General features: G+C 29.3%; 2 protein-coding genes across 3 annotated transcripts; one reads left to right on the forward strand and one right to left on the reverse strand.

Moving 5' to 3' along the window:
* Window positions 1-236: 236 nt before the first annotated feature.
* On the reverse strand, window positions 237-1,808 carry DCTN2-p50 (dynactin subunit 2). The gene is made up of 4 exons (XM_070644963.1): window positions 1,651-1,808; window positions 1,377-1,585; window positions 599-1,320; window positions 237-530 (listed from the first exon to the last, which is right to left on the reverse strand). Exons 1-4 carry the CDS (start codon window positions 1,684-1,686, stop codon window positions 346-348), a joined length of 1,152 nt encoding a protein of 383 aa, XP_070501064.1. The 5' UTR covers window positions 1,687-1,808; the 3' UTR covers window positions 237-345.
* A 416-nt stretch (window positions 1,809-2,224) lies between these two features.
* Window positions 2,225-22,084, forward strand: LOC139094088 (membralin). 2 transcript variants are annotated; one of them, XM_070645002.1, is made up of 10 exons: window positions 2,225-2,701; window positions 2,818-3,047; window positions 3,172-3,907; window positions 3,969-4,196; window positions 4,268-4,347; window positions 4,403-4,460; window positions 4,922-5,005; window positions 7,301-7,433; window positions 14,950-15,049; window positions 19,975-22,084. In XM_070645002.1, the coding sequence occupies exons 2-10, from the start codon at window positions 2,910-2,912 to the stop codon at window positions 20,953-20,955; spliced, it is 2,538 nt and encodes an 845-aa protein (XP_070501103.1). In that variant the 5' UTR covers window positions 2,225-2,701; window positions 2,818-2,909; the 3' UTR covers window positions 20,956-22,084. The 2 variants fall into 2 exon arrangements, with proteins under 2 accessions (XP_070501103.1, XP_070501104.1); XM_070645003.1 differs by having other exon boundaries at window positions 2,225-2,697.
* Window positions 22,085-24,254: the final 2,170 nt, after the last annotated feature.

Below are 24,254 nucleotides of genomic sequence, written 5' to 3' on the forward strand. Positions count from 1 at the left end.
ATTAACAACTTAAGTCTTTTCTTGAAAATGAACGGTCGGAATATCAAAAATTTAGGGGGTTCAAAAATCGTCTCGTAAGCATATTTCTTTACAAACTTGAATGCAACAATTTTAGTTCCTCTAAAAAATATTTCCATTTCAATTGACATCCCCCATAAATGATAAAAATAAAATGTATATATACTGTGGAAAAACGTAAACAACTCAATACATTCAAATCAAACACGTGGACCTCGTCAAGTAGCCAATCAGGAAGGCTTTATTAAAAATTGCATAGAAGCGATTAATTAAGCTTGATTAATAATTTCTTTTTAAATAATTTAATGGAATATTAGATACGATATTTTACTTTTTGCCAGTAAGTGCAATGACTCTATCCTCAAGTTTCTTGAATTCCTTCTGTGCATTCTCGTCGTTCTCCACAAAAGCTTTCTGAACACTTTGCAGAAGCTCCTTGTTGCTTGATATTCCTTTCAATATGATATTTTGAGTAGCTTCGAGCTCAGCGAATAACTTGCTGAAATTTGCAGCTGAAAGTAAATAATAATGAGTATGAATTTTCAATTTGTATGTAGTATGTTGATTAAGGATGTTTTACCATATGAATGCAGAGCTTCTAATGTCTTCATTCTTTCAAGCATATCAGGAAGTACTTTAGCGATTGGTTCAGTAGACTTGGCGAACTCATACAATTCAGAAATCTTTTGCTCTCGATCTCGATCAGTATTCGCTGCGTTTGCCTTTTCCTTAAATTGATCCATTTTCGATGATAGATTTGTCAGACGTTGTTCAATGACATCCAATTGATTTGGCTGCAATAAAGCAGACTTCGTTGAAAGCTGTTGAACAGCTTCTAAGAGATTCTTTGTATCCAAAGAACTGTTAAGACGAGAAATCTTTTCAGATTTCATTCCAACAGTTTGTTCGATTTTGTGCAACTTGTGCTCTATTTCAGCAATACGAGTTGTTAAAGTAATATCACTTTGATTCTTTAATTTAATCAATTCAGCTGCTGTTTCTGGTGCACCTTTCTTGTAGCTTTCTACATTCGTTAATAAGTTTCTAACGGCCTTTTCCGTAGATTGACCGTTTTGATCACCGAGAGCTTCCTCCAAATGTAAACTATCAAGAATCTTTTTAGAATTTTGAACAACTTTAGACATTCTATAGTATGCTTCTTGTTCCTCTTTTGATACTGTTTTATCATTCTCAAGAGTTGTAATCTCTTCCATCAATTCGTTCATTTCGCACTGCAATCTCTGACATTTTTGAAATGGTGACTCTTTTTCACCATCCCCAACAATTTCATAAATACTCGAACTGAAAAAATATTTTATAATCTACAGTTATAACTTTGAATGTTTTTGGCTACTTACACAGCATTATATCCAATGTTTCGTTTCTTCGCAATATTGTCGGAAAAATCGACATTTCCTATCAAATACTTTTGCTTAAAATGGGAAAATGCATCCGTTGGATTCAATTGTGATCGATCGATTGAGTCATTTTCAGGCTCTTCTTCGTAATATTCAGGCTCATTTGATACCATATCATCAGTTTCGTACACATCTTTCTCGTCTTTAGCCTGTTGATTTTAAAAATTGAATTACTCTTTTATTCCATCATATTGCTCTGTAAATTTGTACTTACGAGAAAAGGTAAGTTCTTGAATTTTGGATCCAACATTTCAAATTCTATTAATTAAGCTTATTAACAGCGGAAAAATTAAATTTTCAAAATTTTTTCAGCAATATTTATTTTTGTTGACGATGAATCAGAAAGAGTGAATACAAGTAGAAGTATGACAAGTCCAAAATTATTAATTTTTTGATATTTTGCAATAAAGTAGAAATTTTTTCGCTGTATTCAATACTCAATTTATCTTCGGTGAAGATTAGTAATTAGTTTGGAGCTTTAGGGATAAGAAAATTGGAAAAATTGTGTTCTGCTTTTGACTTTGCGAATTTTTCATTCGCAATTACTCATTCAGTTTGAAGTCAATGATGTTCATAAATTTTTATGCGGCAAAATTTAAAAATTTAAGTAACAGTCAAGCTACACTAATTAATAAAGATATCTCGTAATCTGTAGCAGGTAGTAATTTTAAAAACATACATTTAAAAGAAATATTATAAACTTCTTAAAATCATATACTGGATCATTTCGCATCTTTACAGTGAGTTCTCGGAGGTTCGAATGGTTTTTAAAAATGAATCAAAAATGTCAACATAAATAGTGCTGAGAATTATAAATAAATTAAAAGTGCTTAGTTAATTAATTAATTGATGACTGTCTATCGATTAGAGCATGTCATTCAAATAAAGTGGGTAGTGATTATTTGTAAAAAAATTCACGATTTACATGGATTTGATTTGTGATCTTAAAAAGGAAAAAAAGAAAATATCAAGATATTTTGACGAATTAAATGAACTTTGAGCTAGAATAAATAGTCAAATATCTTATTGAAAGATTTTATTGACGAGAAAAGGTGATTAAGTAGTTGCTACAAAGCTTTCTAAAGTGCTGATATAACAGAATACGTGAAAATTATCTACGTAATATAGTTTCATCGATCGATTTATTTACAATCTGAAAATAATAAATTAATGTGTATATATGTTAAATGACACTATACCTGCATGTTGAAATAATTGGAGTTAATTTGAAAATGCTAGTTCGCTTGAAAACAAAACTTTCGTAAGTACGTACGCAGAAGAAGAACTTGAAATTATTAACATAAATTTAAATGGCATATTCTTAATAAATTCAAGCCTTTATTACAATAATTTTGCATTAACAAAATTTTTCCTTGTTCAGTATTTTGTAGATCAATAAATTTTAAAAAGAAAGACAACAGAGATTTATTCAAATTTAAAGAAGACAAATAAGTAACTGCAGCGACTAATAAAATGGCTGAACCACAGCAGCAAAATCCAACAGACGGGATTAATCCTGAAAATAATCATATGGCTGGAGATCCCATAGTAAATAATCGACCTAGAAATAACAACACCAATAATAATAATAATGCAAATCAACAACAACCTGTAAGATATAAAGCAAACAAAAACCGTATTAACTTTTTTTCGTTTTAATGACCTACTTTCCTACTTCTAATATGCTTTATCATTTTCATTATCATTTGTTTTTTTCCTTTTAATTTAATTTTAGAATCAGCTTGTTAATTTAAGAGATCGATTGTTCCATGCATTATTTTTTAAAACGGCATTATGGTACAGTCAAGCAGTTCCACCATCCATAAGAAGAGTGATCGAGATGATGATGCTGTTAAAAGCACTATCTGCATTTTTTATTCTTGTCTATATACACATAAGTTATTCACAGACACCAGCGACATGTCTGTCGCATTTGAAAACAGAAGGTGGATGGCCACGGGATGGCATTTTAAGAGTAGAAATTTTAAGACCGGGAGAAAAATTGACACCAATAAAAGATGGTGCCGAAGATCTATCTGAAGAATTGACAATGCCTCGAAGTAATCACAAAGAAGGTCTAATAAGTATAGATCCATCAACGACACTACCGCACGAGGAGAATAATGAGGCAAAAAATAATGATAATCTTCAAATTGAGTCTACATCAATAATGGAGAGCTCTAATGCAAGCATATTGGATAGCTTAGAAATAATTGACAGACTTTCAAATAATGAATCGCGTGATATTGAAATATCAATATCTGATATTGTCGTTTCAACAACTAAATCAGTTCTTAATTCAGATTCGATTGAAATGACTGAGTCAGAAATGATTGTTGAAGAAAAGTATTTAAATGAGTCGATTGCAAAAATCAACGATCAACAGTTTGAAGAAATTCTTAAAACAGACGTTCCTGAAGTCGAGAAACTAATAAATGCTGTAATGCCCGATGATCAATATGTCGTTGAATGTATGTTATTACTCTTTCTTAATTTAATCTATTAATATTAATTAAACCTTTTTCATTGTAGATTCATTAGAATATGGATTTTTGAGATTGTCGGCAGCAACAAGACAAAGATTGGGCATTCCAATTAAAATTGTTCGTTTAGATCCAGAAACTGACAAATGTTTTGGAGACTCTTTTAGTCGTTTTATTCTGCAAGAATTTTTGGGATATGATGACCTGTTGATGGCAAGTGTCAAAGTTCTAGCTGAAGAGCAGGACAACAAAGGGTATTTGCGGAATGTCATTACTGGTATGAAAAATAATTAAAAAAATAGTGCATTCACCCATTAATATGATTAATTCATTAACTATAATTTATAGGTGAACATTATCGGTTTGTGAGCATGTGGTGGATGCAACGTGGGAGTTATCTTGCATCCTTTTTCATAATGATTATTTTTGTAAGTCAAATGGACTCTTTTGTGGCTTTGAAAATAAATTACTTTTCTCTTATAGACAATATCAATATCAATGCTCCTGAGATATTCACATCATCAGATTTTCGTCTTCATAGGTAAGTTCACCTAAATTGCTTACTCTTCAATAGAATCAGATCATAACGCATCATCTCGTCATGTCAGATGAAAATATATATATACTTTTTTATCGCATTTCATCCACTCATAGAATTTCATACAGTTTTTTTTTCGATGCACTTTATAAGTGGATATATCTGTATCCTTTTACGACCACTTTTCAACGTATGTAATGTTCAATGAAATGGTAAACACACACTTCTGACAATGATTGATGCTTAATTGGAACGATTTTTTTTGTTCTGTTCAACACCATTCAATGATTTTAATTTTTTTTTCTCATCACACTTCTTGCATATTTTTGGTCATCATTCAAGTTTAAATTTTTAGAACAATTTATATTCAATTGTCTCGTTAAATATGTATTGTGGCTGAAATGCGCCCAGAAGCGTCACTTAACTGATTCCTAACTAACTCTCGATTTATCATCTTTCCACAGTTGATCTACTACAAATGTTGGAGTTTAATGTGGCTGTGAGATTTCCGATTGCGCCTTTATTGACTGTTATTCTTGCACTTGTCGGTAAGTTACACGAACAATTGATTGCATTTCTTTTATATTGTATATACTTCATGCTCATGTTTACTTTTCAACATATGACATTACACATTCAATATGAGTGGATATGTAATAAAACTAAAAGAGTAATAGTAGCGTGCTGAAACTCTGTTGACCACGAGAAAAAAAAATTATTTCCTTTTTAACACATACAGTTAATATTTTTCATAGTCATACTATACATAATTTGTAGCATTTTATTAGTATGACAAAATCTATAATTTCGGATCCCACAAGAGAATAATATTAAAGTGACACGCGATGGTTCGGACAAATGATATGGTTTCAGGATCGTTAAAGCGTGAATGATGATATCAATTCATATGGATCTAGTTGTTGCTTCATATGAAATATAAAATAAAACAAGAAGGCAACATAATATGCATGTAATTTCTGTAAAATGTGTCGTGTATGAGATGTGAATATTTTCGGTTGCAGTTACTTATCGCATTTTTTACTCCCTTTATTAAGTATTCAATTACCATACATATATACGCATATATATTGTACAATTCTGTATATGAAGGAACGAAAAACTGTTTTGCGATACTTCTCCTTCGCGAGTGGGACATAAAAAGGAATCATTTTACATTTGCCTCATATTTTATATGCTTCTCTACACTGGTTTCAAATCAACAGACATATCTATGTATGCATGGTAAACTGAGCATACTCATAAATTATGCTCAAAGTGTAAATTAAATTTGATATTCCAGATAGTTAACTGTGTGATTTGTCATATTCATATTATATTGCAAATTAATATTATTATTATCCTTCACATGCATATTCGATTATAATGACGATGATGCTGATGATTATTATGATGACGACAATGACTAGCTCATTCATGTGGTCAGGGATGGATGTTGTTGTGTGAATTGGTTTTGTGGTAAACCAATATATTAAATAGACAAAATTTCCGAAAGCCTTTTATTAATTTGTGTTCAATTAATGAATTAAAGCCTTTTTCGAAACACATTTTGTTCTCTAAATGCTCTATACTTTTAATTTTACTTGCCACATTAGAATGCCTTTGAGTATTCGTTCGCAAAGATTATTAATTTTTATCTATTTATGCTTCATATTTTTTAAGTCTAATATTTTGTGATGCTAGTTAATTTACACTATACATTATTGACTCAAATTGTGTGAATCATGTGTAACATTTTTGTTTTCCAATTATCACAAATGTGGCACATATTTTGACTGGCATATTTAAATAATTTAACATTTCATTGAGTCAATTAGAATTTTAGTTATTTTTAATTCAGTACGTGTTGGTTTTATAATTTTTTTCCGAAGGACTTTAATAGACCACTAATGAGCACAAATTTTGTTACAATTTAAAAGTAACACTATCGCTTTAATAAACTTACGTGAGCAAGCTCATCTAAATACATAGAAATTAGAACCCAAATGAACATCATCATGTAATGTTTATATAGCATATATGTTGTTTGCGTGTCATTCGCAAACTGATCAAATTCGCGCGAGGATAATAATAACAAAAATAACAGCAATAAGTATGTAAGTAAAGAGAAATAAAATAACAACAACAAACAAACAACATAATGCGTAGGTGAGAAAGAACACTTAAAGTGTTATCTAGGGCAAATAACATAACAAAATAATACATATATTCGCGTGTGGTAAATGTAAAGTGATTCTTACATCAGCCGAAAGAAAAGGAGTAAAATAAATTCAGAGGAGGAAAAGTACTATAAAGGCGCAGTTTTTGATTCGATTTAGGACTGCAACTTATTTATAAAGCAATGGACAATGAACAGAATTTTCATTCAAATTTCTGTTAAGTGCCTTTAAAGTACCAAAAATAGATACAACTCATAATAAGGTAGAAAAGAATGAGATGAGGTAGAACACACATCTTTAAGAATGTACTAATCATTTTTCACGGTGAAAATATCATTATAATACATGAGAGCGTGTCAAAGTGCCATAAAAGTAAAATGGAATGGGAAGTAAGAGAATGAAAATGTTCTTTTTGGGATGAAGGAAACACAGAAAAAATAGAAGAAAGCATAGTCGGTTGTGAACATTGTTAATTTGTCTTGATTAATCATTTTCTCAAGAAAAAAAAAGAGGAGGAAAACTTTTTGTTGTAATTTATGGGAAGAGCTAAAAAGTCAATTAGGCATGAAAGTTACACGCTATTGCTTATTGTCAATATTTTTTTTTCCTTCTTTTTTTTCTCATAGAATATTAATTAACTTCTATTCTTTTTGTTTTGTTTATTAGGAATGGAAGCCATAATGTCAGAATTCTTTAATGACACAACAACAGCATTTTATATAATCTTAACAGTATGGTTTGCTGATCAGTATGATGCAATATGCTGCCACACAACACTTACAAAACGTCATTGGCTTAGGTGAGTCTTCCAAAAGAAATGTTACAAATTTCTTCCCAAACGTTTGTCATATTCAGTCTTGATTATCCTCATTATATAATGCTCATATTGTCATTCATATGTCTGATTCACATTATCTTCATTGTATGTATATATATATATAAGTATGTACGTATCATACACAATTTATTCATACTGAAGAATTTTTCTTTTTGGAGATGAGAAAGAAGAGAAGAATAGAGGAAGGAAAAATCTGCAGTTATGTAAACATTTATCCGAAATAATCACAGCATGATGAAAATGGGTTACGCAATAATTGGCCCTAGTTGATGTCAAAATCATCATCATTGTTGTTGTTGAATATTCTGTTATGCTTTGTGGATGATCCATGAAATACAGAAACACGAGGCCTATGGTGATGATGAAAAGAGAGAAGAGATGAGGACAAATAAGAAGGGTGGAGATGAAGAAAAGTGAAATTAATTCCTCTTTTTTCCTTGCTCAAACGACAGCAGGCAGGCATTGAAAATGAAGAAAAGGTTTCTCATTTTTTTTACATATTCATTTTTATTTTCTATTCTATTTTGTGTATTCAGTATAATATGTATGTGAATTGAGAAGTTCACTTACTTTTTTTTTGTGTGTTAAATAACTTCATTTTTATCACAGCAAGCATATCCGCATGATATGCTCAGTTGGCAGTTTTTCTCCTCATCTCTTCTAAATAAAGTCATCAAATATATTTTTTCCTCCTCTCTGTTTATGAGTAGAAGTGACAGAAGTGTGTCTCTTCCATTCCTCTGTTTACATTTTACAATAATCTTTAAGGACCTAAATATGTATGAGGAATTTTTCAATTATCTTATTACATTACAACTCCATTTTTCAATTGGGAATAATTGCTAGCTAATTCTGATGAATTTTTAATAATTCTTCTAAGCTCTTGTAAGGTACATAAGAAAGGGTATCCCCTTTCTTTCATATAAATCCACAAAAAAAAAAAAAATATTTACAGACAACTGAATACTTTCAATTTGTTTTGTATTAGTTTATATAACAACACCGTGCGTCACTTTAACCAGAAATTTTTGTATGGAAAAGGTACATTCTGTCACTTCCATTTCTTTGGTTTCAATGATGAATTGAAATGACAGAATAAACGTGCGATTGCATAAACGCGACACAGAGTAGGAGATTTGAAAAAAAAATGCTAAAGTAGAAAAAAGGAATTGAAAACTTATAAATTTAATTTTATTCTGTTTTTAATATGAAATAATAAAAAAAGTAAGGAGAATGAGGTCGTTCAACAGCAACAAAGGACTATATTTTTACAGTTCGACAAAAACAAATTTTTGTAAATCTACCTTTTGAGAGATTAAAAAAGGGACAAGAGCCTGTGAAGGCGAGCAATTGAAATTTTAGGGCGGGTATATATGTTTTTTAACCCAAAATAACTCAAACCACTTTTTTGTTATCTTCTAGCTACTTCTGATTGTTGGTTGACTGGCTAGCTTACTGTATCAAATGAACTGCAAAAAAATAATTTGATGAAAATTGTATAATTTATTTCTCTCTTCCCTCACTCACTCACTCACTCACTTATTTTATATTTGATTGGAGTCGTTGTGACGATTAATTAGTGCGCTCAATGATTGATTCTTAATTTCATTCGCTTCAGGCTTCTTAATTTCATTTAATTGTTTCCAATTTTATTATCATTATTTTTGTTGTTGTTTCTGCTGCTATGATCTGCTTATAGCTGCATGGGTGGTGGTTCTTTCATTAACTTTCCTTTTTGGAAATGAACATTTTTTTATACTTTTTGTCTCTGTCCGAAGAAAATCATCTGTCCTGCTTTAGAAAGTTTTGGATTTTAAAATTTTATTAGGTATTCTTTGGATATACATTAGAAGTTTTAAGTGACCGTATCCTTTCTCAGTTACGTATAAAAAGTATTAAAATTTTTCTCTATAATTTAGAGCAACTACAAATTAACTTCAATTAAAATATGGAAATTAAGTGTGCTAAACTTACTTGTTCTATTTGTTTTTCATGTAGTAAGCAAGTATATCCAAAATAAGAATTGTTTACACAGCAATTTTTACTGTCAATTATAATTTTCAGTCTCTCTCTCTCCCTTTATATCATGCTGACAAAGTTTAACTTCATGCATTAAAGAATGAAAATAAACTTACCTTACTCTTTGCTGTCGTTGTTCTCAAATTAGCTTTAATGTCTTTTAGTATTTCATAAACAATTTTTGAGTGACTTCAAAACAGAAAGGGAAGAAATATTGGGAGTGGAATATTTATATAAAACAGCTCGCATTGAGTATACAAAAGCAAAAAATGAGAATTATATGATGAAATAATGAATAGGAATAAAGGCCCTAATAATAGCCGAGAATTATTCGAAGTTCAGAAATTTTCTGTATTTAGGAATGTTTTTGAAATGACAAGCACTTGAAATTATTTCATATAATAAACAACTTAATGATAAGAAATGCCTTAAAGATTACACAATGTTTATTGGCATTTTGTTGATTTTAAATCTAATAATGTTAGGAATATATCCTGTTTGATTTTTAAATTAATTAATAGCTTTAGCTGCATTTAAAATCATAGTATATTATTAGTTCATGAACTCACCTTCTTCTAGTACTTGGAAGCATCCAATTAAAGTAAATTATTATGCTCTCGATTATCCTGGTTTTAAAAATAAAAAAGAACCGAGACTTAAGACAAATAAAACGACGATAATAATAAAAGTGATTATATTTTATGGACAATAACAATAATGAGTTGAAAGGTAGAAGGTGAGATAACAGAGAAAATACGAATCATGAATAAAATATAATTATAAAAGTCCACCTTAAATTGAAGAAGCCTGTATAAAAACAATAAAAGCTAATTAAAAATGTATTTTGTAAGAATTTGTATTTGAATGCTTGAACTGGAGAATTTCTGTCATCATCTGCAATCAGTTGCTCATTTTTATTTTCATTTTTATATTTCTTGTGTGCCTTGCTTTGGGCAGAGAATTTTTCGTTTTGGTATTTTTAAAGATATCAGAATTATAGCTTGATTTTGGCGCATCTAGTGCTTTTAGGTGATTCTCATTTATACTGAACTTTAAATTTAATTAAAAAGCTTTAAAAGACCACACGAGATTTTAAATTTTTAAAATTGAGAGGTGCACCTACAAAATTTTAAAAAGTATTAGCGGGAAATATTCAATTTTTTTACAAAATGAGACATTTTTAATTTGTTTCACAGCGACAATGACGACAACAATGTGTTTCATAAATGAAAGGGTTGGTCTTCTACTGATCCTTTGTTATTCATATTGTACAGCATAAATAACAATTCGTCATTTGTATTGCTTCAACATTCTCTGTTAAAATTTGTTTATTTCTTTTGCATTTAGTTTGATTATTTATTTTCCTAAAGTCCATGTGATGTCAATTTCCAATTTATTTTCATCTAATTATGTATATTCTTCAACTATTCAAAACAGTTTGTTATTCTCTTGATGATGTTTCGATGTGATTGATATTTACTATAAAAGTAGTTTAATTTACTTTTTGTACTTTATGTTTCCAAAATTATATCCCGTTTGGAACATATTTAAATATTGCCACCATGGCGATATGGCGGCAGAATGCGTGGAACCAAGTGATAGCCACTTGGCAAATTTTGTTGTTTCTGACGTGATGGCAACATTATTCTCGAGTATTATTCTTTTATTAATTAAATTCGAAGCTAGGTTTTACACATTTTAGACTAGAATTTACAATATAAATTTCAAAATATAGAGCTTATAATTACTAGAAACATAGTCAAAAATAAACCTTAAAGAGCCTCATCAAAATATATTTTTAAGGAATTTTTATGATTTTTGAGAAAGCAAAAGAAAAGAAATTAAGCTAAATTCTAAAGCTATTAATTAAATGATGAGGTATTTGGTTGATTTACTTTGATTTATTATTTTTGAAGGAGAAGAAAACATATAAAGCAGAGTAAAAACTTAATTAGTGAAGACCTACAAAAAAAAAATTATTTCTTTAAAACCAAAAAGTTAAGATTTTGGCAAAATTATAAAATAATAGTAGAATGTTGGAATCAGAGAATTTCAATACTCGTATAAAAAAAAATTAAGTATGAGAATTTTTCAACTTTTAGGTCTTAAAAAAATTCTCTTCCTATTCTCCCCAAACACAATAATCTGATTAGAAAATTTTCTTTTTGTGTCGAAGAAATTTCCTATTTTTTTTCATGTCTTTCAAAAGAATTTTAACCGCACGAATCAAAAAGTAACAAAAAATTTCTAATATTTTTGCTTTCATCAGATATTACTATGGGAACTGCCATTAAGATTTATTTAACTGAGATTTTTTCCGTCCAACGTCGTCATCGATAGACATCGTCAGTGTTGTAGAAAAATCATAACTGAGTCAAAGTTTTATTGGACTTATTAAATGAAAATTGGGGAAATTGTTCTCAAAAAAATTTAAATTTCTGTCTGCTAGAGACTTGACTAGATCTGGACAATGGAGTTGTGTATATACATTAGAATTTTGATTTCAAATTGATGTTTTGACTTGGAGCGTAAAATGAGATAAAATTCCTTTATTTTATTTATCTGTTTATAATTAATGAAATTAGAGAAAATTATGAAATGAATCCTGTGTATTGTACTAATTAGACGGCTTGTTGCGATGAACACAATCATCATTCGTTAAAAATGTTTTCGTCATTATTGCTAATGAAATATCATCATTTATACTTTCATGATTTTTCCATAGAAAAGGAATATAAACAGAATAAAAATATGAAACATTTGCTTTAGTGGAGCGTGAGAAATCCTTATTTATTTATTCATCGCCTTATCACCTGGATATATGTACGTCAGATTACATCCACAGTTGAGATAAACAGAAGAATTGAGTTTACGAAATGATGGAAATAGAAAGAAAGTCATCGATGGATAAAAACAAAATCATAAAAATTGTGTATTGAAGGGGAAAAATAATTGGCTGGCTATAACATTTTAATCTTTTTCCAATCAAATGAAAATCATTGTGAAATGGAGATAAATAGCAGCATTAGAAGGAAAAATGAAACAACTAGAAACAATAATAAAAATAATGATGATATAGTCAATAATCATATTATCGATGGTATTTTTGTGATAATCTTTCACATCATCTCCTTTCAACTGTTGATGCTTATTCTCTAAATGATGTTGGGAAATATTTTTTTTCCTTATTTTTCTTCTAAGAAATTTTTACCATGTAGGTTGTTACATATATTTGTGTGTACCTCTTGGAAAAGTTATAAGTTTTAAGGAATTAAAACCTTTGTTACTATCTATAAACAAGCACATTTTATGCGTCATGAAATTTTTTAGAACTAGATTAAAAGTTAGACCTCATAAATAAACAAAATTCTTCATATTTTCATTTTGTGGCTCTTGTGTTGTGCCTATAGCAAGGAGAAAAAAAATGGTGGGCACGCTATTTTCCCACCACGCTAGTTTTGTTGCCATAACTTTAACTACAATTAAGTGTTTGTAGGAAATGGGACATTCGAGGTATCTACGTAAGCTAATGCCCAAATCATATTCACATTTTTTCATTCAAATTGCTTATAAGTTGCTCATTAATTGAGTTGGAAAAATTATCCACCAAGTTGTTCTCCCTCGGCCTTTGGCCAAACATTCATAGCACCAAATGTTTAATCATATATGTATCATTCATTAAAGTTAAAAGGTCCAGAATGTTAAAAATATCCTTGTTGTAGTTAAAATGAGAAAATATGAGCCTTTTACTGGAATGGTCCTGAATGTAGTGTAACTTACTGAAAGATCGAAATGAGAGCTAAAATTAAAAATAGTCCTAAGATTTAAATAGGTTTTTAAAATGACAGTCTTAACAATGCTGTAGTTTTGAACTTACATATGCGAAATCCTGAACAGACAATCAACATGTTCATGAATATACTCACAAAATTGAATACACTAAACTGTATTGATTGAGTATACTTATTAGCACTCTCATTTAGGTAAATGCTCATTGTCTGTTAGGGAATATACGGGAATATAGATTTGATAATTATTTTTGATGATGTAATCGTTGTGATTAAAAGTTCTAGGAACATTGCCGCTCGATTTAAGAGCAACAACAAAAAAAAGTTAATTCCTCAATAACAACATGCAAATTAAAAAATCAAAAATATTAAATTTAAACCAAAAAAATTGTTAAAATAACAGCATAATAATTAATTAGTTTATGCATTTTTTGCTTCACTCAGAATTAAATTATTTATTAATTTTCATCAATTCAATTATATTTTCCATTTTCACCAATCAAGTGATGACCAACTTACGTAATATTATTTTTTTTCATATAACTGCATCCTTTCTCCTCATTTCATGCTGAAATAGTGTTAATTTAATGTAATTGAATCTATGTAATGAAATCAATACGTTACAAGCATGAAAATACTTGTATATTTATAACCACATAACACACATATTGCATGTCTTATGTCTTATGGGAGGAGGATGAGACAAATAAGTTTATTACTTGAGTGTATTCCAATATGAAAAAAAAAAAGAAAGAAACTTGTGCATCTTTTAACTGGCTAACTTAAATACAAAGTCAACGTCGTGAAACATTCCAACCACATTTCCCATATAAATTGTTCTGTAAAAGTTCATAAATTTTTTAATACATTCAAAATTTAGGAGAGGTTAATGAATTGATGTAGCTTTGTTCTGCGTGTGTGTGCAGTTTGGTTTCATTGCGTGCGTGCTTCATGATAATCTTGTTGTCACTTACTTAATATTATTGAAGCGATGAAGCATAAAATGTTCATGTTGCGACAATGAATGCTATGTGTGCGTTCATTTATTTTTAAGATGGGTATGAGGAAAAACCGATTATGACGACATTGTTCTACATTATGCTTTGGTCAATCACTAACAAAAGCCAATGATTGAAAACAAAAGAGGGATTTAAGTGATAACGAATTTTAATTAATTTTGAAAAGAGGATTAATTGAGGATCGATTATGTCAATCTTGCTATTGTAATTCACAACTATAAAACTGCCCCTAAATATGTGGCCACTCATTCTCTCTTTTATTATCCTTTCAGAGGTTCGTTTTTTTTTTAAATAAGTTGCTAACTTCATTGTTTACTTTATTGATGATAATGACTTTATTATTAATTTCATAATATTGTTTATGAATTCTTTTTGTTCATTCATCATTCTTTCTCCTCTCCCTTTTCTCACTTCCATGATACTATTCTTTTTCCCTTTATTATTATATGTATAGACATATTACGAGATGATGGTGACGATGATCGATCTATTATTTAGTGTTTACTTTAGTTTCATTATTACCTAGTTATGTAATTGATTTTGACTGTTTGATTGCGAAATGAGATGGGCTAATGATTCATTTAAACTATATTAATTCTATATAAGGTTGTAATATTTTAAACATTTCTATTTTATTCTCTTTCATTCCAGATTCTTCTATTTGTACCATTTCTCGTTTTACGCATATCACTATCGCTTTAATGGACAGTATGGATCGTTGGCTCTATTCACTTCCTGGTTGTTTATACAGGTAATTTAAAAAATTCAATTATATGGCTAATTGTTTAATTGTTCATTTACAAGTGACGTCATTTTACAACAATGCTATTTTCAACTTGATTCCTTTCAAAATGTTAAATGCCACATTTGAATAACTTCTAGAAAATTTAAGATTATTACCAGAATTTGTATGAAAAAATCATCTCGACTCCATACAAAATTCTAGTCAATTTCAAGTTCCACCGATTGGTTGAATTTTGAAAATTTTTACTTGAGTAATCCGTGTTCTTTAAAATTTAATCATTTTCAAAATGACATTTAATTCAGTTTACACTTCAAGAATACCAGATAAACATCTTTATTTACTCACTCAACATCATAAACAGCATTCTAATCAAAGCAATTGCTGTTAATTAAGTTATAATTTTGATTTTAAAAATTTGTTTTCCCGCGGATTAGAATTTCGTTACTTATACTTTTTTTCAACAATGAATTTTAGCTTAATAGCTTGGTTTTGAGCCCTAATAAGCACAACATAAGATGTATTAGATAAGGAACCATCGATTAGACTACCAAAAAGCTTTAAAAGTGTTTAAATAGTCTAACTCGAACAACTAAAAATGGAAATATTTCCTTAATTAAAGTGTATTAAAGGTACTAGATGACATAAAATGATAGTAAATAGGTAAATACATGATATAAGGCATTAAAATAGTAAATTAAGAGAAATATCATTTTTTGTGAAAAAATTCAACTGTGGAATCACCGAGCTCTTATTTGAGAGTTGGGATCTGAAAAGCTAGTTGTCAATGAACGTCATTTGTGAATGACTTTAAATACATTTATCAAGAAATCTAAAAAGCATCCTTGAAATAATATTTTCTCAATCGACATTAAGCTTTTTTCTAATAAATTTTATTACTGACGCAATGTGGTAAAAAGTTTGTGTAAAAAAAAGAGATTATTCATTTCTAAATAGGTATGCATACCTAAAAGAATATATTGGAAAATGTCGAAAACAGTTGCGCTTATCATAACCTTTTGAGTTTGATAAAAGAAATATTTAAATGAAAACGTGAATCACGAGGATGGAAAAAGAATATAACTGAACCTTGTTTGTTTTTTTCCATGTTTTATTCTTCTTGTATACATATTCATTGTTTCATCCGCGTGACTATTATGAGATGAACAAAACACGTGATTTTATTTCATGATATATACACATTTTTGTTTTATTATTGAAAAGTTCATTTTTGTGACAAGTTTTGAAACTGAAGCATTAAAAAAATTATTATGGTGGAAAAAAGTTTATGCTTTTCAATTACTTGTTCAAAAAAGTTGGAATGATACAATCATGATAACTATGTAGAAAAAGTTTATACTGTAGGGTTTTTTTTGTTCAAAAGGGTTTTATCAGGAAAACCTTGCAATTAATGCATTGCTTGTCTCATACTTTAGATTTTGATTTTAAAACCCAATTTGTAACCAATTCTTTAAAAATTCATTTCCTACAATTTATTATAATTGAAAAATGTGTTTTGAATTTTAGCAATGCCTATCCATTCCAAACATTTAAATTAACTTCTCATTTTAAGAAAATTTGTCAAAAGCAATAACTTTTCAATTGAATAATTTCGAGAAGAGATTGAAAACATACGTAAGATTTTCTTTGAATAAATATCTGAAAACTACGAAAACTATAAGAAAAAGGCATTAAGCTTGTATGGCATAAATAAGAAATATTAAAATGAAATTTTCACAAAATCTTAATATTGATACACATGATGCATTTATTCATGAAGAAGGTAAAGCAATGTGTCTTATGCATGCGATTATTATGTAAATATTGTTTCTTATGTAGATTCTTTCAAGTGTGCTGCAATGTGTCGGAGTAATACAGACTTTTGCAGCTAGAAAGAGAAACCCATAAAAGAATTTTCATCTTATGACAGTTATAAGGAATAAAAATTGTGGTGTTCTTTGGATATAGACAGGATTGGAGTTCAATTAGGATGCCCTACGAACAAGACTGTAAATTTAAATTGATCAAAAACTTGAGTTATGAGGAACAGCAATTGAATATTCTGTGTTATGCTGAATTTGGCTTCATCAGTTTCATTGATTTTTAATTCCATTATTTGGATGATGTTATGAAAGGGATATTGTTATTCTTGTATAGGATGTTAGAAAAATACGAAACTCTTGGATAGAAGTTGTTACTCCACCTTAATTAGCAGAGCTCTATGCTGAGAGTTTACTGTCTTTAAACAAAAATTGATCTGAAAAGTTCCATTTTAAGGACTTAAAATTGTCCATAGAAATAACAATCCTAAACCTAAAATTATAATGCCTTGAGTACTTGTAGTTTGTAAGTTTAAAGGACAAAGTGCTGTTGTCGATTTCCATTTTCCACTTCCATATGTATTAAAAAATGTACGATATTTCAATATAATGTTTAAGATGACTTGAAGATGACTATAAATTTTCATGCATTTTATGGGAAACTCAACCAATAATAAGATGAAAGATGATGGTAAAGTGGAATGGAAAGACATGAAAATTTGCATTCAATAATTTCATCGTTTTCCTTATTCGTAACTTTTCCTTTTCTTCACATGTTCCATACCATCTAACGAGTAAACATGCTTCCTTGTAAAATCTTATTTAGATACTAAGAATGAATTTGAAATGTAAAAACTCATGTATGTAGTATGAGATTGTGGGTAAAATAATGTCACTTTTCATATCGTTGCAGGAAGAAAAAAAAAACTTAAAAATTCTTTTGATAAAATTCCAATAGACATATCACACAGCTACTTTTTTTGTGCTTCATTCATTCCTTTTCTCGTTATATAAAAATTTGTCAATGTTTATTCAAATATCAATTGATGTATATATCATTTTTTAACTCGACATATTTTCTCAGGAGGTATACAACTCTGCCTTGATTTAAATCAACATATTTTCATGATCGATTTTACTCATGTATAGTACAACCCCCAACAAAAGCGAGTATTTTCACTACGTACAATATTTCACTACTTAGAATTGACAACTAAGTATTTATTGAATATGAAAGTAACCACAAGATTCCAAGTGTGCGGTATGAAAGCCAAATTTTACAAGCTCAAATTTTTTTCTTTAGAAAACGCGCTAAAAATTAAAATGAAAATGTACAAAATTTACCTTTAAAATATGCCTGCCATGTAATCTGAATCTAAAGCAGATGATGCTTGTGTATCATTATTTTAAGAAATAAAGTATGTACGCTTTTATGTGTGGTTAACAATTGAAAGCAAATTGACATTGTATAGGATATCAGATGAAGGCAGAGTTGATGTTGCTGTAAATTTTCTATCATAGATATTAATTAAAGACATTTCTGGACATATCCTTAATTTGGTTATTTTATAAATTTCCATTTTTTGTGCATCAGAACTGAATATACTGCAATATTTTCTCTAATTCTAGACACAGATTACTCTTCGTTGTCTGTCATTCTCATACTTTATTTCAATGATGAAACAAAATGGAATGAGGCAGAGGAAAAAAATCTGAAGAGTGAAATAAAATAAACAAGAATTGACACACATTGATGTATATCCGAAGATGGCTCAAAGCACGTTCCTCCAGTGACGTTTCGCTATTTTCATCATACAATTTTTTTCCATTCTTTTTGGGGACTAAAATATATAAAATTTTTTAGAATATATGATTTATTCTATTTTGTGTAAGAAGAAAACATTTTAGAGAGAAGGGACGGGACAGGCATGGTATTGCATTGGAATTTGCGTGGATGATAATATTAAAAGAAAATTAAATTCATGCGACATTATAAGTTGATATTTTTTTGCTGCTTTATCCGTAAAACCTCACGGGAGGGTCTCCAATTTTGTTTTTCGATCTTTTGATAAAAAATCAGCAGTAACTTAAATTTCTTCCGTATTTTTATGCTCGTTCTATTGCTGACAGCGATACCATGTAGACGGAAAATAATAATTTTTATAAAAATTCAATATTTTTTCCTTTTTTGCTTTCGTTTTTCTGCTCTTTTGTGCATATGAAATGAATAGATGCTCAATGTTATTTGAGATTCATGATATATCTTTTCAAAGTGGTCTTTCATGTCATTCTAGAGCGCATTTCTTATGATCAAAAGTCGTATGTATCTAGGGGTTCTCTTACTTTAAAAGGGCATTCATAGAATTTGTGAAATTATTATCTTTAAAAAAAAGTACAACAAGTAACCCTAATTGAAATAAAAATCTCATGAACGTCTCATGTGTCATGATCTCATTTTAACAAGAGAATATTCCTTTTCTTCATGCATTAATATGAATTTCCCTATTGAGTTATCAATATTTTTTGAGATTTTTAATCTTTGACTTTTTTTTATGTATAAAATTAAATTTCGTATATGTCTATAGACAGGGAATAATGGAAATAAATTAAATTACGCATCATAGAGTTTTAAGTTCACGTTTGAGAACTGGAACTCCAAAGAATTTTTCAAAGGTCATTATTTCTGAATGTCCTAGATTAAAAAAAACGTGTCCATCAACTAATAATTAAAAATTATTTAGTGTTTTTGGAACCGAGCTGAGTATCAATAAATAATCTACTAATTAAAAATAGAAATCGATACTAAAGCGAGTAATGATAATAATGTTGATTATTTTCATTATGGGGGGAAACAGGCACAGTTCACTATAGTAAATTTTACTCAATTTTCGATTATCCACTTTAATTTTGTATTCAGCAATATCAGGTCGTTTAAGGTTTTTAGGATACTTTGTGTGCTATTTTTGTTCTAGTCTCAAATTAGCTGTGTGAAGAGGAGGAAAATACAGTAAAAGGATGATCAATTATGAATTAAATGAAATACTGAATTTCCCTGTAGATCAATATTTATTTTTACTCACCTTATTCCTATTTTTTCTTGTTTCTTTTCTCTAGCACTCGATGGTTTACTTTTTCCATCATTATGAGCTTCCAGTCATCGTTCAACAAGCACAACTCCAGCAAATGTTTATTCGTTCAGCACGAAATAATAACAATAACGGAAATAATGCCAATAACATCAATAATGGCCAAATGGATGGACAGCAAGCAAGTAATAACAATAATGATGGAAGTGGCATCAATCAGCAAATGAATCGCGAAAATCAACAGCAACAAGGAACCGCTTCAAATAATCGAATACAAGCAGACCAAGCTGAACAGCAACAGCAGCAACAACCCAACATTGTAAACAACAATAACATGTTTGTTATTCGCGGTGCTTATCGACTCCGTGTCAATCATATAGTTGAACGTTTACGTAACAATTTCTATAATAATGTATTTGGTGTGGGCTATATTGCTGATAATAATAATAATAATGCAGCCGCTGCTGTTGCCGTAAATAATTTGCGAAATCAGCCAGGCTTTAATAATTTGACGCGAAGCTTGCGGCTACTGAATATGATATTTCCAAATCGTCCCATCTTAAATGTACGCATCATCAATGTACGATCGGCACCAACTGCAACGGTTGCTGATATTATACGAAATGTTGAAAACAATAACAGTAACCAAACGCCAACAGTAAATTCACAAACATCATCAGGTACGTCAAATGAGACTCAAAATACGGAAAATTCACCTGAAGTTATTAGAATAGAGAGCAATTCAACTGAGAATGCAGATGAAAATTCGGTGCAACATAATGAGCAAGCATCATCATCATCATCGAATGAAAATGTTTCTGTTGTTGGAAATGTGGAAGTGACTGACTCCATTAAAAATGTAAAGCATAGTGATACCATAAGTTTAAATAATAGTCCCGAAATGAATAATGTGATGAATTCAAGTGAAAATGAAAATCCATCAAGCAGTTGTTGTGATTCAAGTACAAGCACTAATAGTGATGGAACGACATTAAATGGGCAATGTTGAGAATGTTTTAATTTTTCTTCCTTATAAACAAAATTTTCTCCTTTTTTATTATTACTTATACAGCGAAGTCATCAATTTGAATGTTGTTGACTTCCAGTATTTTTTAATTTTAAATGTAGAGCTTTATTTCAACTACAATTTTTAATTCACTGATTGTAGCAGAAACTTGTTAAGTATATGAAAAAAATCAAAATGTTTCTGTTTATTTTTTGGTTATTAAAAATCTGCTATGTAGATTTAGTAAGGAAGTTATATTGTATCTGCAAATTTTCTAGTAAATCCTTTATTTATCTATTTAAAATTTTATTGAACAGAATAAATGCTTGGGAACTGGATTAATAATTATTTATGAAATACCTACCTATAAAAAAATATTTTAACTATTGTGTTGCATTTCATCTATTCAATCAAAATATTGCAATTGTGATTCTTGAATTATTTTGGATTTGACTGCGTTTAACTTAGTTTGAGTTGCTAACTTGTTGAGACATCTTGTTGCCCGAGCGACACAAATGAAGAAGGTTTCGCCAAGGCTCCGTTAAACCTCTTTTACTATCACCAAATGGAATTTCGCCAATTGGCAGCCATATGGACGCCAAACAGAAATGTAAATGAGGCTTGGCGAAGCCTTCTTTAATTGTGTCGTTCGGGTTAATCATGAAACTGTTTGTGGATCACTGAAAATCACTAATAATTGGTGAATATTAAAAATTCTAAAATATTTGCTATGAATTCTTTTGAGTTTTACGCACCAAGCGTTTAGTTTCAGTCAAGATTAATTGTATATTGTGTAAACTATGCATGACGTAGACTAATGTAAATAATTTCATAATTTTTCTCAGAAAGCTTTGGAAATGAGCTAGGAAAAGTGACGACGTTTTTTTTGTTATTTCTGTAATTTTTATTTTTGACTTATGTGCATATATATAGAAAAGTTATAAGAATTGAATGAATGAATAAAGTGTTGATAACTGGATGTTTGCCTAGTTAAAATAGAATCTACCCAGACATCCAGTTAACAACACTGATGCAAAAGAATCGATATTAGAAAGTTTAAGAAATGTAAAAGTGATTTGTAATGAAAATAAAGTAAAGATAGACAATTTTATTACGTTCTTATGGCGAAAAATTTAAATTTCAATTTTTTTCTATGCTTTCAGGTCTCGTCAAGGCTTCCAAAGTCTAAAATTTTTAATCATTATCAAAAAATAATTTAAATCATTTTTATTTTGTATCACATAAATTGGGAAGTCGAAATGAAAAGAAAAAGTTTCGCATTTCGATATTACTCATTAAAAGCAGTTCAGAAATCAAAGGCATAGCTTAATTCTTGTTGCTTGAGTTCAAACACAAACTTTTAATTAATTTTTTGACTCTATTTGATATTTTTAATATTTCCAAAGTCTTTGGAGGTAGTATCATAAAATTTATATATTTTTAAATTGAGAAATATATATTTTTCTGCTATGCTAATTAGTGTTACTTCCTGAAATGTTTTAGTTATTTCTTACAATTAAGAATTAAATCTCTTTCTCAATATTCTCAATATTTCATCATTTTTTTCTAATTTTTAATATAACAATTTTAAAGATCTGTTAATAGATGTCGGTAAAAAAGCCTGCAGTTTCGGGCTGTATCTTTGTCAATGGCTGCAGACCTACAGTTTAAGACGAATCCTGTCAGTTAGTAAGGGTTCTCAATGTTTCGACTTTGACAAATTCTTGAAGTCGAGACAATCTCCAGGATATATTGATCGACTTCAAGTAATCCACGATATATTGATCGAGTCAATAAGGTCTTTAAATATAGAAGTTTAAATTCTTGTATATGATCAAATGGAAGAAATTATAATGAAATTTGGTTTATACTTACTTGCCTGTAGTGATTTTTAATGAAATAACCGATCAGTCAAGGAGCATGCTCATGATAACAAAATTTATCCCAATTGAGCATGTTCAATTATATTGATTGAGTATACTCAACAGTATGGTCATCTCAGTGATCTCATAATATTACAATTTTTTTGGACATCCCATGACTTTTAGACTGGATCTATTATTCTACCTATTTTCCTTATTCCGTGTTATATGAAGTGAACATCAATCTACAGTTGACCAGAATATCACAAATTGCCAACTCGTCTGATGTGACTCTGACTTGATGCTGGATGCGATTTCCTTAACAGACAAAAAGACCACTTTAGGTAACGTAGTGGTATTTCTGTACCATGAAAATATGCTCTTTGCCTATTCGGGTTTCAATTCAATATCATGTCAGAGTCACGTCGTCCTGGTACCAGATTTTGGATCGACTAATCGATTTGTGCTGTTCAGATGAATACTTAATTCTTGACAAAATTAATTTGAAATTCCAGATTGATTTTAATTTTGTTGCATTTAACATCCAGTCGAAAGATGACATTGTTAATAATTTGGATTCCCAACTTTATTATATTGTAAAAAAATCTATGAAATATGAATTCAATCAGCAATAATAACAATGTGAATACTCTTGGATATCAAATGAGAAAAAAAGTAAAGGAAATATTTATGCAAAATTTAATAAAAAAAATATTTTCTTATTTTTAAGAATCTTTCATGACTGCAACGGAAAAAAAATCTTTTGTTATTCTATATCTATTTTGACATTATGCTTGCTTGACTTCATTTAAATTTTTTTCCTCCTTTCTTTAATTTAAAATTGAAATTTTATTCATCGATGAGATAATATGCATCATTTTGTGTCATTCAATATTCACTACTATCGTTGCTTCCAGTTCCTTCATATAGATACGTATATTGAAAGATTGCTATTATGAAGCAGAAAAGGAAAGATTTTGATGATGTTGCTAATGTGATGCATAATGATATTTTTTGCATTCTTACGGAAGTGAACCGTAGTTCACTATTCATTAAAATCAAGCTTGCTTAAGTTTATTCCATATTGATAGACCTAGCTGAATCAAAAGGAGCTTCAGACTCTTCCAAATTTGAATATTTTTTAAAGCGTTCCTAACAAGACACAAATTTAAAATTCATTTTATTTTACTATCAAGCATTATAATTTTTTCTCATTGCATCATCCACAGATGTCTTGATATTACTGATGAATATATTCCATTAGCATAAACATCATTAGAATAGAAGAGAATGTGCACGTTCAGATTTTATTAAAAAATATTGAAAAATATACAATAAAATGCATTAAAAAAGTTTTTATATATAAGAGCAATAGCTGAAAAATGAGGATAGGAAGAGATTCAAAAGAAGGAACAGAGTGGAAAGATCAAATTATTAACG

This window comes from Chironomus tepperi, unplaced genomic scaffold (genome assembly GCF_022539635.2).
Source record: "Chironomus tepperi strain 1889 unplaced genomic scaffold, CSIRO-AGI_Ctep_v1 contig_349, whole genome shotgun sequence".
NCBI classification, from domain to species: domain Eukaryota; kingdom Metazoa; phylum Arthropoda; class Insecta; order Diptera; family Chironomidae; genus Chironomus; species Chironomus tepperi.